The sequence below is a fragment of the Bombina bombina genome, chromosome 4 (assembly GCF_027579735.1).
Source record: "Bombina bombina isolate aBomBom1 chromosome 4, aBomBom1.pri, whole genome shotgun sequence".
Taxonomy (NCBI): Eukaryota; Metazoa; Chordata; class Amphibia; order Anura; family Bombinatoridae; genus Bombina; species Bombina bombina.
The window spans coordinates 118,860,999-118,876,328 of NC_069502.1; the positions used below are offsets into that span (position 1 = coordinate 118,860,999).

Here is a 15,330-nt window from a genome sequence, read left to right on the forward strand (position 1 = left end):
TGGAGACCCAACAAGGCTTGGAACAAAGGTCCCATCATCTACCCACTATACCTACAACTTTGGAAATTGTCCTCCGTGAGTCTAACCACTGGTACATTTCCAGAAAACGCAAGAAAGACGTTGCCATTTTGTTGAGACCGCTAACACCTGGAGTAACGGTAACGCTGGAATCACGGTAACATTGTAATCACCTATATGGAACTTCTAATCAATTTCCTTGTGTTCTCCCTGCCAGAATAGTTACGGACATTCCAATTTTTTCATGAACTTTTAGCCCTTTATCCATGTATTAATGTTTTTATCTACTATTGCATTATTGTCATATTATTCATTTAATCTGATGCCGGCATCTTACTTTGTTTTTTAATATAATCAAATGTTCATATAAAAATTATCTATTTAATTTTCTGCTACTCAATTTATTGATATACATTTATTGTCTCAAAATAATTTTTAAACAATAATCACTGCACATACGATCACATATTATATTAGAAACTACACATGTGTTTTATTTAGTCACTGTATTCACATATGAACTTTATTTATCCATTCCTTACATGAATTTATAGGATGTATTTTCTTTAGGATTATTTTATATTTAGGACTTATTTTTCTTTTAGACATCCTCTTGAGCGCAAGTCAAGCGCTGATCACTGATTACTTAGTTTTACGTATCACATAAATCGTTGTTTACACTTGGCATTCATTATCTCTTTACAATTATATTTAATGTTTTCAGTAGACATTTATTACTGGTTATTTTGCTTCCTGTACGAATTAATTGAAATATATTTCTACACTAATTGGATTTGAATTATTAGTTTCCTCTAAGATTTTTTAGCACCAAACTAGCACTTATTACTGATATTTAAAAGTACACTTATAATTACACTTACAACATCAGGTGTCTGTATACACTCATCATTCAATAACTAGTTTTTTGTAGTATTTGTATAAAACAATTGCATTCTACTATATTTGCATATAATTGCATTTAAATAATTTTCCTTATCTCTATGCTTTTTTAGCGCTACCCCATACTTGTATTTTTTCATTTTGGAACAAAGGTAAATAACCCAAGAAGCCCCCTGCTGCTACAAAGACAGCATGAAGGGGCGGCCCCCGATCCAGGACCGGATCTAGTAGGGGGCAGACTTTCTTTCTTTGCCCAGGCTTGGGCAAGAGATGTTCAGGACCCCTGGGCATTGGAAATCGTGGCCCACGGGTATCAACTGGAATTCAATGATTTTCTCCCAAGAGGGAGATTTCATCTTTCACGATTGTCTGTAGACCAGATAAAAAAAGAGACATTCTTACGCTGTGTAAAATACCTCTCTACCATGGGAGTAATTCTTCCTGTTTCAAAACTGGGACAGGGGTTTTACTCAAATCTTTTCGTGGTTCCCAAAAAAGAGGGAACTTTCAGACCCATTTTAGATCTCAAGTGTCTAAACAAGTTTCTCAGAGTCCCATCGTTCAAGATGGAGACTATACGAACAATCTTACCAATTATCCAGGAGGAGGGTCAATATATGACTACCGTGGACTTAAAGGATGCATACCTTCATATGCCTATTCACAAGGATCATCATCAGTTCCTAAGGTTTACCTTCCTGGACAAACATTTTCAGTTCGTGGCTCTTCTTTTCGGGTTGGCCACAGCACCCAGGATCTTCACAAAGGTTCTAGGGTCCCTTCTGGCGGTTCTCAGACCGCGGGGCATAGCAGTGGCGCTTTATCTGGACGATATTTTAATTCAGGCGTCTACTTGTCATCTGACGAAATCTCATACAGACACAGTGTTGTCCTTTCTGAGAACTCACAGTTGGAAGGTGAACCGAGTTTACTAGTTCCACAGACAAGGGTTCCCTTCTTGGGAACTCTGATAGACTCTGTAGACATGAAGATATTTCTGACGGAGTCCAGAAAATCAAAGATTCTAAATACTTGCCGAGCCCTTCAGTCCATTCCTCGGCCGTTAGTGGCTCAGTGTATGGAAGTAATTGGATTAATGGTAGCAGCAATGGACATCATTCCATTTGCTCGTTTTCATCTCAGACCACTGCAGCTGTGCATGCTCAGACAGTAGAATGGGGACTATGCGAATTTATTTCCTCAGATAAATCTGGATCAAGAGACCAGAGACTCTTCTTTGGTGGTTGTCACTGGATCAGCTGTCCCAGGGGACGTGGTTCCGCAGACCCTCGTGGGTGATAGTGACAACGGACGCCAGCCTCCTGGGCTGGGGTGCAGTCTGGAATTCCCTGATGGCTCAGGGTGTGTGGACTCAGGTGGAGTCTCTACTTCCAATCAATATTCTGGAATTGAGAGCAATATTCAATTCGCTTGAGACGTGGCCTCAGTTGGTTTCAGCCAAATTCATCAGATTCCAGTCGAACAATATCACGTCTGTAGCTTATATCAATCAAGGGGGAACGAGGAGTTCCTTAGCGATGATAGAAGTATCAAGGATAATTCAATGGGTGGAGGCCCACTCTTGCTATCTGTCGGCAATCTACATCCTAGGAGTAGCGAACTGGGAAGCGGATTTTCTAAGTCGACAGACTCTTCATCCGAGGGAGTGGGAACTCCACCCGGAGGTGTTTGCTTCTCTGATTTTCCGATGGGGCAGACCGGAATTGGATCTGATGGCATCTCGTCAGAATGCCAAGCTTCCAACATACGGATCCAGGTTGAGGGATCCCCAGGCAGAACTGATAGATGCCTTGGTCGTTCAGCCTAGCTTATGTGTTTCCACCATTTACTCTCCTTCCATGCGTAATTGCTCGAATCAAACGGGAGAGAGCTTCAGTAATCCTGATCGTGCCTGCGTGGCGGATCTAGTGGACATGTCCTCTCTGCCACCGTGGAAACTTCCTTTGAGACAGGACCTTCTCATTTAAGGACCTTTCCAACATCCAAATCTAAATTCTCTGCAGCTGACTGCTTGGAGATTGAACGCTTGACTTTATCTAAGATTCAGTCATTGATACTTTGATACAGGCACGTAAGCCTGTCACTAGAAAGATGTATCATAAGATATGGCGTAAATATCTTTTTTGGTGTGAATCCAAGGGTTACTCATGGAGTAAAGTTAGGGATCCCAGGATTCTGTCTTTTCTCCAAGAAGGATTGGAGAAAGGGTTATCAGCAAGTTCCTTAAAGGGACAGATTTCTGCTTTATCAATTTTGCTTCACAAACGTTTGGCAGATGTTCAGTCTTTTTGTCAGGCTCTTACCAGAATTAAGCCTGTATTTAGACCAATTACTCCTCCCTGGAGTTTGAATTTAGTTCTTAGAGTTCTTCAAGGGGTTCCGTTTGAACCCATGCATTCCATAGATATTAAATTTTTATCTTTGAAAGTTTTGTTTTTGGTTGCTATTTCTTCTGCTTGTAGAATTTCGGAGCTTTCAGCGTTACAATGTGATTCGCCTTATTTTATATTTCATTCTGATAAGGTGGTTTTGCGTACCAAACCTGGATTCCTTCCTAAGGTTGTTTCAAATAAGAATATTAATCAGGAAATTGTTGTTCCTTCCTTATGTCCTAATCCTTCTAAGAAGAAACGTCTGTTACATAACCTGGACGTGGTCCGTGCCTTGAAGTTTTACTTGCAGGCGACTAAGGATTTCCGTCAATTATCTTCATTATTCATTGTTTATTCTGGAAAGCGTAGGGGTCAGAAAGCTACGGCTACCTCTTTCTTTTTGGCTGAGGAGTATCATCCGCCTGGCATATGAGACTGCTGAACAGCAGCCTCCTGAAAGAATTACAGCTCATTCTACAAGGGCTGTGGCTTCCTCATGGACTTTTAAAAACGATGCTTCTGTAGAACAGATTTGCAAGGCTACGACTTGATCGTCTCTTCATACTTTTTCCAAATTTTATACTTTTGCTTCTTCTGAGCCTGTTTTTGGGAGAAAGGTTCTTCAAGCAGTGGTGCCTTCCATTTAGGTTCCTGTCTTGTCCCTCCCTTTCATCCGTGTCATATAGCTTTGATATTGGTATCCCACAAGTAAGGATGAAATCCGTGGACTTGTCATATCTTTGTAAAAGAAAAGTAAATTTATGCTTACCTAATAAATTAATTTCTTTTACGATATGACGAGTCCACGGCCCACCGTGTTATTTTAAGACATATTTATTTTATATTTATTTGTTGTAAACTTCAGTCACCTCTGTACCTTTAGCTTTTCCTTTCTCTTCCTAAACCTTCGGTCGAATCACTGGGGGTGGAGGGAAGGGAGGAGCTATATATATATATATATATATATATATATATATATATATATATATATATATATATAAAAAACACGGAAGGGAACTGCACTCTCATACCGGACCGGGTACACATCCCATGACCCTGCAACATTCTCAGCCCTGGGTGCCACTGGCACTCACAGGAAGCTGTGCTGTCCCCAGAGTCACAAGCAGTTAACCCCAGACAGGTCTGGGTGCAAGAACCATAGGGAAAATTACAAAACAAATTAATACAACACACAGAGAAAACCCAGCACTCACTTACAAGCTCTCAGCTAAGATTTAAAAGCAAAAATGGAAAGGTTAGTCACCGCATCTGGCCAAATGGGACAAGCTCAGGTACCACGTCAAGGTCCTTTCCAATACCTGAGACCCTAAAACAGTCACACAATGCAAGCTTTCAAATCCAAACAAACTGAAAACAAGGGAAGGGTGCACAGGAATATGTAACCACCCTAGACATATACAAAACACGGAAGGGAACTGCACTCTCATACCGGACCGGGTACACATCCCATGACCCTGCAACATGCTCAGCCCTGGGTGCCACTGGCACTCACAGGAAGCTGTGCTGTCCCCAGAGCCACAAGCAGTTAACCCCAGACAGGTCTGGGTGCAAGAACCATGGGGAAAATTACAAAACAAATTAATACAACACACAGAGAAAACCCAGCACTCACTTACAAGCTCTCAGCTAAGATTTAAAAGCAAAAATGGAAAGGTTAGTCACCGCATCTGGCCAAATGGGACAAGCTCAGGTACCACGTCAAGGTCCTTTCCAATACCTGAGACCCTAAAACAGCCACACAATGCAAGCTTTCAAATCCAAACAAACTGAAAACAAGGGAAGGGTGCACAGGAATATGTAACCACCCTAGACATATACAAAACACGGAAGGGAACTGCACTCTCATACCGGACCGGGTACACATCCCATGACCCTGCAACATGCTCAGCCCTGGGTGCCACTGAGAGTGCAGTTCCTATATATATATATATATATATATATATATATATATATATATATATATATATATATATATATATATATATATATATATATATATATACAGCTCTGCTGTGGTGCTCTTTGCCACTTCCTGTTAGGAGGTTAATATCCCACAAGTAAGGATGAAATCCGTGGACTCGTCATATCGTAAAATAAATTAATTTATCAGGTAAGCATAAATTTACTTCATGTGTTTATTCTTTTTTCTTATATATGTACTCCTTTTAAGGCTATTGCTGTAAGGAGTCTGGTGTCACCGGTCAATCCTTGCTACTATTGTGTCCAGAATAATTTTATGAACCACAGGCAGTGCTCTGCGGTTCCTTACAAAGACATTGCTTTTTTAATGTACATAGCGATGTCTATTTACAACAGTATTAATGATTTTATTGGATTGTTCTGCACAACAGAAATAAAATGTTCTTTTAAAATTTAAAGAGACAGTAACATTTCTTCTGTTTAAATTTTATTAAAAAGATTACAGCTGTTTATTTGTTATTTCATCCTTTGGGACGTAGGATGGTACAAAAACACATGAAAATAAGTTACTTTAAGATTTAAAGGGATAGTAACGTTGTTGTCCTGTGTATATTATTATAAATGCATTTCAGCTGTTTATCTGTTTATTCATTCCTTGTGTCTGAGGATGAAACTAACGCACACGAGAATAGAGTTCCTTTTCAGATTTCAAGGCACTGTATTGTTTTCCTATGTGAAGAAATTAAAAAAAAATAAAAAAAATTTTATATTCAAATTTATATTCTCTATTGATTTATTTTATTCCCTCTATGGCGATTGCTGTTTGGGAGTCTGTTAACTATGGCCACAAATTTCTCCTATAGTACGAAATTACAGTGCCCTGCGTTCCTTCACACTCCATTATATAATTTTTCACGGGGTGTAAGCAGTTGTAGAGGAATTGTTATTCTAAAAGGTTTCTCTATGCTACTGAGAGTCTAAGTTTCGGATGGAATGGTACCTTAGGCATTTCCTATGTTTACAAGTTGGTTTCCCATAGCCGACTCAGCTACGAAGGCTGGGCGACTTTCCTTAGGGAAGTAATTGTAACTATCACTACGAGTAGAGCTCTGTAGCAACCCAGGGGTTGCAGGTTCAATCCTCGGTGAGGCCCACTCAGCCTTTCATCCTTTGATTAGCCGCGCTTTACAAGTACCCCATACATACTATGTATGTTCATGGGTTGTTATTTAAAAGGGACGTGTTGTTTTTACCCTTAGAGGATAATCCTAGGACATGGGACATTCACCAGGGTTTAAAATGGCAACCATCTGTGTTCTTTTCTACCGTCGCTAGTGCGATGGCATGTTGTCTGATGCTATTTTTCGTAGCTTCCCTGGACAAAATCCAGGACTGGATGAAGGTTTTTCATATGGCAAATTCCTTTATTTTATTCTCTCCCTTCCAGTTATTTAACTGGGAGCATAGTGGCTTTGTTTCGACTCTTGGGACCTTATGGTTAGAGCTTTGTTTTACGGATATAGGTTATAATCCTAAAATTTTGGTGGTTCCTTGCCAGGAGCAATCTTTGTTGGGACCTGGCCTGCCGAAAATTACAAAGTAAAATAAAAAAATAAAAAAAACACAGCCTGCTGTTGAATCAAGGACAGCATGGAGAACATGTCCCAGTCCGGAATTGGATCTTGTAGGGGGCTGACTCTCCATTTTTCGCTCAAGTTTGGTTTCAAGCTCAAATGTTTTCCTCTCAGAGGGAGTTTATGCTTTCAAACTTGTCTGAAGATCAGACAAAAGGAGAGATGTCCTTACATTGCGTAGGAGGCCTATCAGACCTGGGAGTGATGGTTCCAGTTTTAATATTGGTACAGGATCTAGGGTTACCGATCGGGTTGGGGTTCTCGTACAATGGGAGTCTTCAGACCATTTTTTAAGAAGGGTACTGTCCTTCAGGATGGAAGCTATTAATTTGTTCCATCCCTTCCTTAATCCTAGGGGGTCAATTTATGACAACAGTGGATTCAAGAACAAGTGCCTTCATGTTCCGTTCAAGAGAATCGTCTCAAGTTTTAGGGTTTGCCTTTACTGGACAAACACTTTCTGTTCGTGGTCCTTTCGGTCTGCCATGGTTTCGAGTTCTTACGAAGACTCTGGGATCACTATTGGCAGTGCTTCAGTTTCGGGACATTGCAATGGTGCCCTATCTGGCTGATATCCTAGTTCCAGCGTCATCCTTGCAGCGAGCAAGATTTACACATGAAACATGAAAATAAGTTACTTTAAGATTTAAAGGGATAGTAACGTTGTTGTCCTGTGTATATTATTATAAATGCATTTCAGCTGTTTATCTGTTTATTCATTCCTTGTGTCTGAGGATGAAACTAACGCACACGAGAATAGAGTTCCTTTTCAGATTTCAAGGCACTGTATTGTTTTCCTATGTGAAGAAATTTAAAAAAAAAAAAAAAATTATATTCAAATTTATATTCTCTATTGATTTATTTTATTCCCTCTATGGCGATTGCCGTTTGGGAGTCTGTTAACTATGGCCACAAATTTCTCCTATAGTACGAAATTACAGTGTCCTGCGTTCCTTCACACTCCATTATATAATTTTTCACGGGGTGTAAGCAGTTGTAGAGGAATTGTTATTCTAAAAGGTTTCTCTATGCTACTGAAAGTCTAAGTTTCGGATGGAATGGTACCTTAGGCATTTCCTATGTTTACAAGTTGGTTTCCCATAGCCGACTCAGCTACGAAGGCTGGGCGACTTTCCTTAGGGAAGTTATTGTAACTATCACTACGAGTAGAGCTCTGTAGCAACCCAGGGGTTGCAGGTTCAATCCTCGGTGAGGCCCACTCAGCCTTTCATCCTTCCGGGGTTGATAAAATGAGTAGTGCATTGAGACCCTTACGGGTGATTAGCCGCGCTTTACAAGTACCCCATACATACTATGTATGTTCATGGGTTGTTATTTAAAAGGGACGTGTTGTTTTTACCCTTAGAGGATAATCCTAGGGCATGGGACATTCACCAGGGTTTAAAATGGCAACCATCTGTGTTCTTTTCTACCGTCGCTAGTGCAATGGCATGTTGTCTGATGCTATTTTTCGTAGCTTCCCTGGACAAAATCCAGGACTGGATGAAGGTTTTTCATATGGCAAATTCCTTTATTTTATTCTCTCCCTTCCAGTTATTTAACTGGGAGCATAGTGGCTTTGTTTCGACTCTTGGGACCTTATGGTTAGAGCTTTGTTTTACGGATATAGGTTATAATCCTAAGATTTTGGTGGTTCCTTGCCAGGAGCAATCTTTGTTGGGACCTGGCCTGCCGAAAATTACAAAGTAAAATTGAAAAAAAAAACAAAAAAACACAGCCTGCTGTTGAATCAAGGACAGCATGGAGAACATGTCCCAGTCCGGAATTGGATCTTGTAGGGGGCTGACTCTCCATTTTTCGCTCAAGTTTGGTTTCAAGCTCAAATGTTTTCCTCTGAGAGGGAGTTTATGCTTTCAAACTTGTCTGAAGATCAGACAAAAGGAGAGATGTCCTTACACTGCGTAGGAGGCCTATCAGACCTGGGAGTGATGGTTCCAGTTTTAATATTGGTACAGGATCTAGGGTTACCGATCGGGTTGGGGTTCTCGTACAATGGGAGTCTTCAGACCATTTTTTAAGAAGGGTACTGTCCTTCAGGATGGAAGCTATTAATTTGTTCCATCCCTTCCTTAATCCTAGGGGGTCAATTTATGACAACAGTGGATTCAAGAACAAGTGCCTTCATGTTCCATTCAAGAGAATCGTCTCAAGTTTTAGGGTTTGCCTTTACTGGACAAACACTTTCTGTTCGTGGTCCTTTCTGTCTGCCATGGTTTCGAGTTCTTACGAAGACTCTGGGATCACTATTGGCAGTGCTTCAGTTTCGGGACATTGCAATGGTGCCCTATCTGGCTGATATCCTAGTTCCAGCGTCATCCTTGCAGCGAGCAAGATTTACACGGATATGGTGTTATTCTTCCCATGATCTCACGGGGGGAAGGTGTCTTTGGAAAGGTGTTCCTTTGTCCCAAGCACATGGGTAGTTTTCTTGGGATTCATGACTATTTCCATATCAAGGAAGTATTTTCTGACTGAGGTCAAGAAATTAAGTTCTTTCATTTTCTGGCCTAGTCCTTCAGTCCTCTTCTCGGAGTGATCGGACTGATGGTGACGGCAATGGAGAATAGCCGGACAGATAGCTTGGCATGCTAAGGCACTGTGAATGAACTCCGTATCAACCCAGGGGTTGTAGGTTCAATCTCTGGTGGGGTCTACTCTATCTTGCATCCTTCCAAGTTTGATTAACTGAGCATTGTCTTGTGACCCTTACAATTTCATTTGTTCCACTTCAGGCCTATGAAGTTAAGCATATTCAGGCAATGGAACAGAGATTATGCGGCTTTGTCTCCTCAATTAGTCTCTGGATCACCTATCCTAGGGAACATGATTTAGCAGAGTGTGGACTCAGATGGAGTCTGTTCATTTTATAGACTTCCTGAAACTGAGAGAGAGCTCAAGGCTCTTCTGGTCTGTCCTAAATTGGCTTTGGCGCAGTTTCATCTTTTTTTCAGACGGACAGATTTTCTTCTGGGAGAGGGGAGAACTCCATCCGGGAGTTTTCTCCAACCTGAATTTCAAATGTGGTCGGCTGGAGTTGGATCTCATGGCCTCTTGTAAGAATGCCAGGTTTCTGGGATACGGGTCCAGGTCCTGGGGCCCAGTCTGAGCTGATAGATACTTTGGCAGTTCCTTGGTCCTTCAGTCTAATATATATATTTTCCCCGTTTGCGCTTTTTTCCCGGGTATTTGCTCAAATGGGAAAGGGCATCAGTGGTCCTCATCGTTCCTGCGTGACCTCACTGGATTTGGTATGCCGATCAGGTGGACATGTCATCCCTGCCTCCTTGGATGCTTCTATTGAGGACGGACCTTTTCATTCAGAGACCCTTCCTTCTCCCAAAGTTGGTTTCTCTGCAACTGGCTGCTTGGGGATTGAACGCTTAATCTTTTCCAAGCGGGGGTTCTCTGATCTGGTCATAGATGCCTTAATTCAGGCACGTAAGCCTGTAACTAGAAAGATTTGCCATAAGTTATGACGAATATGTCTTTATTGGTGTGAATCCATAGGATACTCATGGAGTGGAGTTAGGATTCCCAGGATTTTGTCTTTTCTCCAAGTAGGATTGGAGAGGGGTTTCTCAGTGAGTTTCCTAAAGAGGCAGATTTCTGCCTTATCTTTTTTTGCACAAGTGTCTGGCAGATGTACCAGATGTTCCAGATGTTCAATCTTTTTGTCAGGCTTTGACTTGAATCAGGCCTGTGTTTAATCTGATTGCTCCTCCTTGGAGTTTGAGTTTCGTTTTTATAGTTCTTCAAGGGGTTACATTTGAACTTATGCATTCCATAGATATTCAGTTATTATCTTGGAAAGTTTTGTTTCTTGTTGCTATTTCTTCAGCATTACAATATAATTCTCCTTACCTTATTTTTCATCGGATAAGGTGGTTTTACGTTTTAAACTGGTTTTCTTCCTAAAGTTGTTTCAGACAAGAACATTAATCAGGAGATTGTTGTTCTTTCTTTGTGTCCTATTTCTTCTTCTCAAAAGGAACACCTGCTATTAAATTTAGACGTAGTCCGTGCTTTAAAGTCTAATTACAAGCGACTAAGGATTTTTTGTCAGTCATCTTCTTTGTTTATCATTTTTCAGGGAAATGTAGGGGTCAGAAAGCTACGGCTACCTCTTTTTCTTTTTGGCTGAAGAGTATCATCCGTTTGCATACGGGATTGCTGGACAGCAGTCTTCTGAAAGAATTACGGCTCATTCCACTAGGACTGTTGCTTCCTCATGGGCATTCAAAAATGATGCTTCTGTTGCACAGATTTGCAAGGCTGCAACTTGGTTTTCTCTTCACACTTTTTCAAATTTGATTCTTTTGTCTCGGCTGAGGCTGTTTTTGGGAGAAAGGTTCTTCAAGCAGTGGTGCCTTCCGTTTAGGTTCCCTGTCTTGTCCCTCCCGTTTTATCTACGTACTATATCTTTGGTATTGTATCCCACAAGTAAGGATGAAATCCGTGGACTCATCGTATCTTGAAAAAGAAAAGGAAATTAATGCTTACCTGATAAATTTATTTCTTTTTCGATACAATGTGTCCACGTCCCCGCCCTGTTCTAATGAGACAGGTTATTAAATTTTTGTTAACCTTCAGACACCTCTGCACCTTGGCTTTTCCTTTCTCTTCCTAACTTCGGTCGAATGACTGGGTTGGGAAGGAAGTTAGGAGCTATTTATACAGCTCTGCTGTGGTGCTCTTTGCCGCCTCCTGCTGACCAGGAGGAGAATATCTCACAAGTAAGGATGAAATCCGTGGACTCATCGTATCGAAAAAGACATTTATCAGGTAAGCATACAGTTCCTTTTATGTAAAAACTTACCTGATAAATTTATTTATTTCATATTGGCAACAGTTCATGAGACGCACCCTTTTTATGGTGGTTATGTTTTTTTGTATAAAGCACAATTATTTCCAAATTCCTTTTTTTGTTGCTTTTTACTCCTTTCTTTATCACCCCACTACTTGGCTATTCGTTAAACTGAATTGTGGGTGTGGTGAGGGGTGTATTTATAGGCATTTTGAGGTTTGGGAAACTTTGCCCCACCTGGTAGGATTGTATATCGGTACAAAAAAGAGAGAGAAGTTTGACAGTACCCAGCACTCACAAAACACTATATAGTAACAGTATGCATTGAAAACCGGATTGTGTCAAGAACTGGTTATTAAAACGTAACTTTTACCAATGTTAGAATAAAAAAGTGGTAAATAGTAGCAAATGTATAACATAAATATGTAAAACATACATTTAAAACTTAGATTAAGAAAGAGATCAGGACTGTGTGTGTGAGACTTCAAAAACAGAATTACTTCCCTGGGTAATAGTTCAAATACACCGTAACCCTCAAGGCTCAGAGAATACATGGATTGCTCTAAAGCTAATCTAAAAAGGGGATTGACCCCAACAACATTACCTAATCTGAGCAATACTGGTATCTAGAGCAGGAGAGGAAACGATTAGTAAATGACTGATTAAGGAAGGCAATTGCCACATCAATATGAGCTTAGAGAGGTCCCAGGTAAACACAAATTAGCAAATCTCATGCACACAGACAACGCCTGATGTGCATTTCGCCGCTAGCACAGCTTTCTCAGAGGCTAACCAGAGTCAGGGCCCCAACCCGGTATTTGTATCGTCATTGACCAATAGAAATTGGTTCTAAGCACACACCTCTAGATGCAGCCTATCACAAGAAGGCTTAACATAATTGGTTAAGGATTCATCACATGATCGTATCAAGCAGACGTCAGGCTAGTAACCTGTTGAAACAATTTCATAGTCCTGTGATGTAAGATATTCGCTCCATTGTTTCAAAATCAAGAATAGGTGTCAGGAGCATTGAAAGATGTCAGCAACCATTCCATCCCAACATGATTTACTAAACTTGATTGTAAATTTCAGTCATGCAAGTCTAGTATCTCGTGGACTCTTGCCAATATAAAAGAAATTAATTGATCAGATAAGTTCTTACATAAATTATGTTTTTCTCTTCCGACTTTTTTTCTAGCTCGGCCATACGTCAGACTTTCTAGTAGGGTGGGGAAGGGGTTTAAGGGCTCTGGAAGTTTTGGGATCTTTGCCTCCTCCTAGTGGAGTACAATTTCCAGGAGTAATGGATCGAGGACTTTCATTACCATTAAAGAAATTAATTTATCCGTTAAGCATAAACGATCATTTTAGATTGTGTTTTTTTGTGTGTGAAGTGTGTTCTATATATATGTTGATACATATATTGTAAGTGTAAATAAATAATTTCCCCAGCTAATTGTCTATTATAATTAAGTATACATTCTTCTTTTTATCTGTGTATGGCTTTGAATGCTACTTACTATGTGCTAACAATATGTGATTTTTTTAATACTAATTTTAGAGTAAAAAACAAGATAACTTATATTTTATAAAATTTAATTATGATTGCAGTGAGCTGGAAAAAAAGTGATTGTACAACTTTCTATGATTTTTTTCTTCTTCTTTTAGCCAAAGAATTTTGCAGAGCATTATATAACTATGAAGGTGTTAATGATGATGAACTTAGTTTTAAAGAAGGTGACACTATCCAGTTATTAAGTAAAGTAAGTGTTTTGCTTAATTTGCTTTTAATATAATATACCTTTGGTGCTTAGCTTTATTAGACATAAAAAAAATAAGTAATGTAAACCGTGTAAAATGCAGCAATTGCATACTGTAGAATTTTAATGTTTTTTTATGGAATTTTAATTTTCTCAGCACTTATGATCTCATTGTTTCTTTTATTCTGATAGGAGAATGTTCTGAAAATGTTGCTCTTTTACTGAATGAGGATTAAGAATGCTACGCTAATCTGAATTACTGTGTGTATTTGTGTTATGGGTAAAGTCAGATATTGGGTAATCCTAGGATTACACAGGTAAAACGGACATTACCCAAGCGGCTGTGGGTAAAGCCCGATGTAAGATCATGAATTCCCTCAGAGTGCGGAGTCACTGCATCAAACATATATAGCATGCACTGTAATTCCCCCATCTTGGCTATCTCTTTTGCCTCTGCCTGTAGTGTAGGGGGACAGCCGCTTAGGTAATATCAGTTTTAATTCTTACTTCACCCATAACATATGTATTTTAGATTTCTTGCCTATATTCATTCAATATTGTTACCACATCTCCCAAACCAAGCAATGGAAGTAATTCGTTTTAATTGCTAGTAAACAGATGGATTCAATATACAGTTTATGGCCTAAGATATGTTGACACTCCTACTTTTTAGTGAGTTTAGGTGTTTCAGCCACACCCATTTCTAACAGGTGCATACAATCTTGCACAGTCATGAAATTTCCATAGACAAATGTTTTCAGTACAATGAGTCATACTGAAGAGCTCAATTAATTTAAACGTGCCACTATCATAGGATGACACTTCTGCCACAAGACAGTTTGTGAAATTTCTGCTGTACCAGATCTGCACCAGACAACTTATTACTGTGAATTGAAAGCCTTTAGAAGCAACAGCCCAGCCATGAATTGTTAGACGCTGAGTGCTGACGTAAAAATTGCCTATAATTCATTGCATCACTGACTCACTATAGAATTCCAAACTGCCTATGAAAGCAACATCGGCACGATAAATTTGTGTCAGGAGCTTCGTGAAATAGGTTTCCATGACTGAGCGACTGTACACAAGCCTTACTTGGGTGGCGTAAAGCACACAGCTACTGGGTATTGGAGCAGTAAAAACTTTTTCTCTGAAGTGATAGATATACTTCAATAGAAATCTTTTGTCTGAATGGGCACAGAGGTACACCAAAATCTTGTGGAAACCTTCCATTAAGAGCTGCAGCTGTTATATCTTCAAAGGGGGGCGGGGTTTTAGATTGGGGTGTCCAACCATTAAACATATAGCTGTGAGATAGTCAGGTGTCCACATACATTTTTTGGCTATAAAGTGAACTTTTAGAGTTTTTCATTTTTCCATGTAAGAATGCTATTTTAAAATGTTATCTATAATATAATTGTTTCTTTTTTAAAAGTACAGGACTTTATACTCGTGTATCAGACATGGTTTTTCTTATTAAGAACTTTATCATCCCTAATTGGTGTTTTTCCATAGGATACCGGGGATCCAGGTTGGTGGAAGGGAGAACTAAATGGTAAAGAAGGAGTGTTTCCAGACAATTTTGCTGCTATAATTCAAGATTCAGAAAAAGAAGTATGTATTGTGATTAAATACTTGTTTGCAAAACATGATTTATCATCTGTTCCACACTCCCACACATTTGGTTTAGGGTCGGCTCCAGAAAGAATGAAATGGGGGGCATTTTTTTTTCACGAGGGGGCACGCATTTACATTCAAAATAAGAGCAGACCTACATATTCTGCAGGGAAGTGTAGCTTCTGGCTGGCTTATCCCCCACTATTAACATTTGGAGAATCTGTGCTAATTCATTAGGTAAAAGA

The 15,330-nt window shown here is 39.7% G+C and overlaps 1 protein-coding gene across 1 annotated transcript in view; it reads left to right on the forward strand.

Annotated features, from left to right (window-relative positions):
• The window catches only part of CD2AP (CD2 associated protein), a gene marked incomplete at its 3' end in the record, with an annotated part of 687,573 nt that overhangs the window by 515,610 nt on the left and 156,633 nt on the right, over nt 1–15,330 (forward strand). The window contains 2 exon segments of the mRNA XM_053709615.1: nt 13,380–13,474; nt 14,984–15,082. Coding sequence (XP_053565590.1) covers nt 13,380–13,474; nt 14,984–15,082 — 194 coding nt within the window.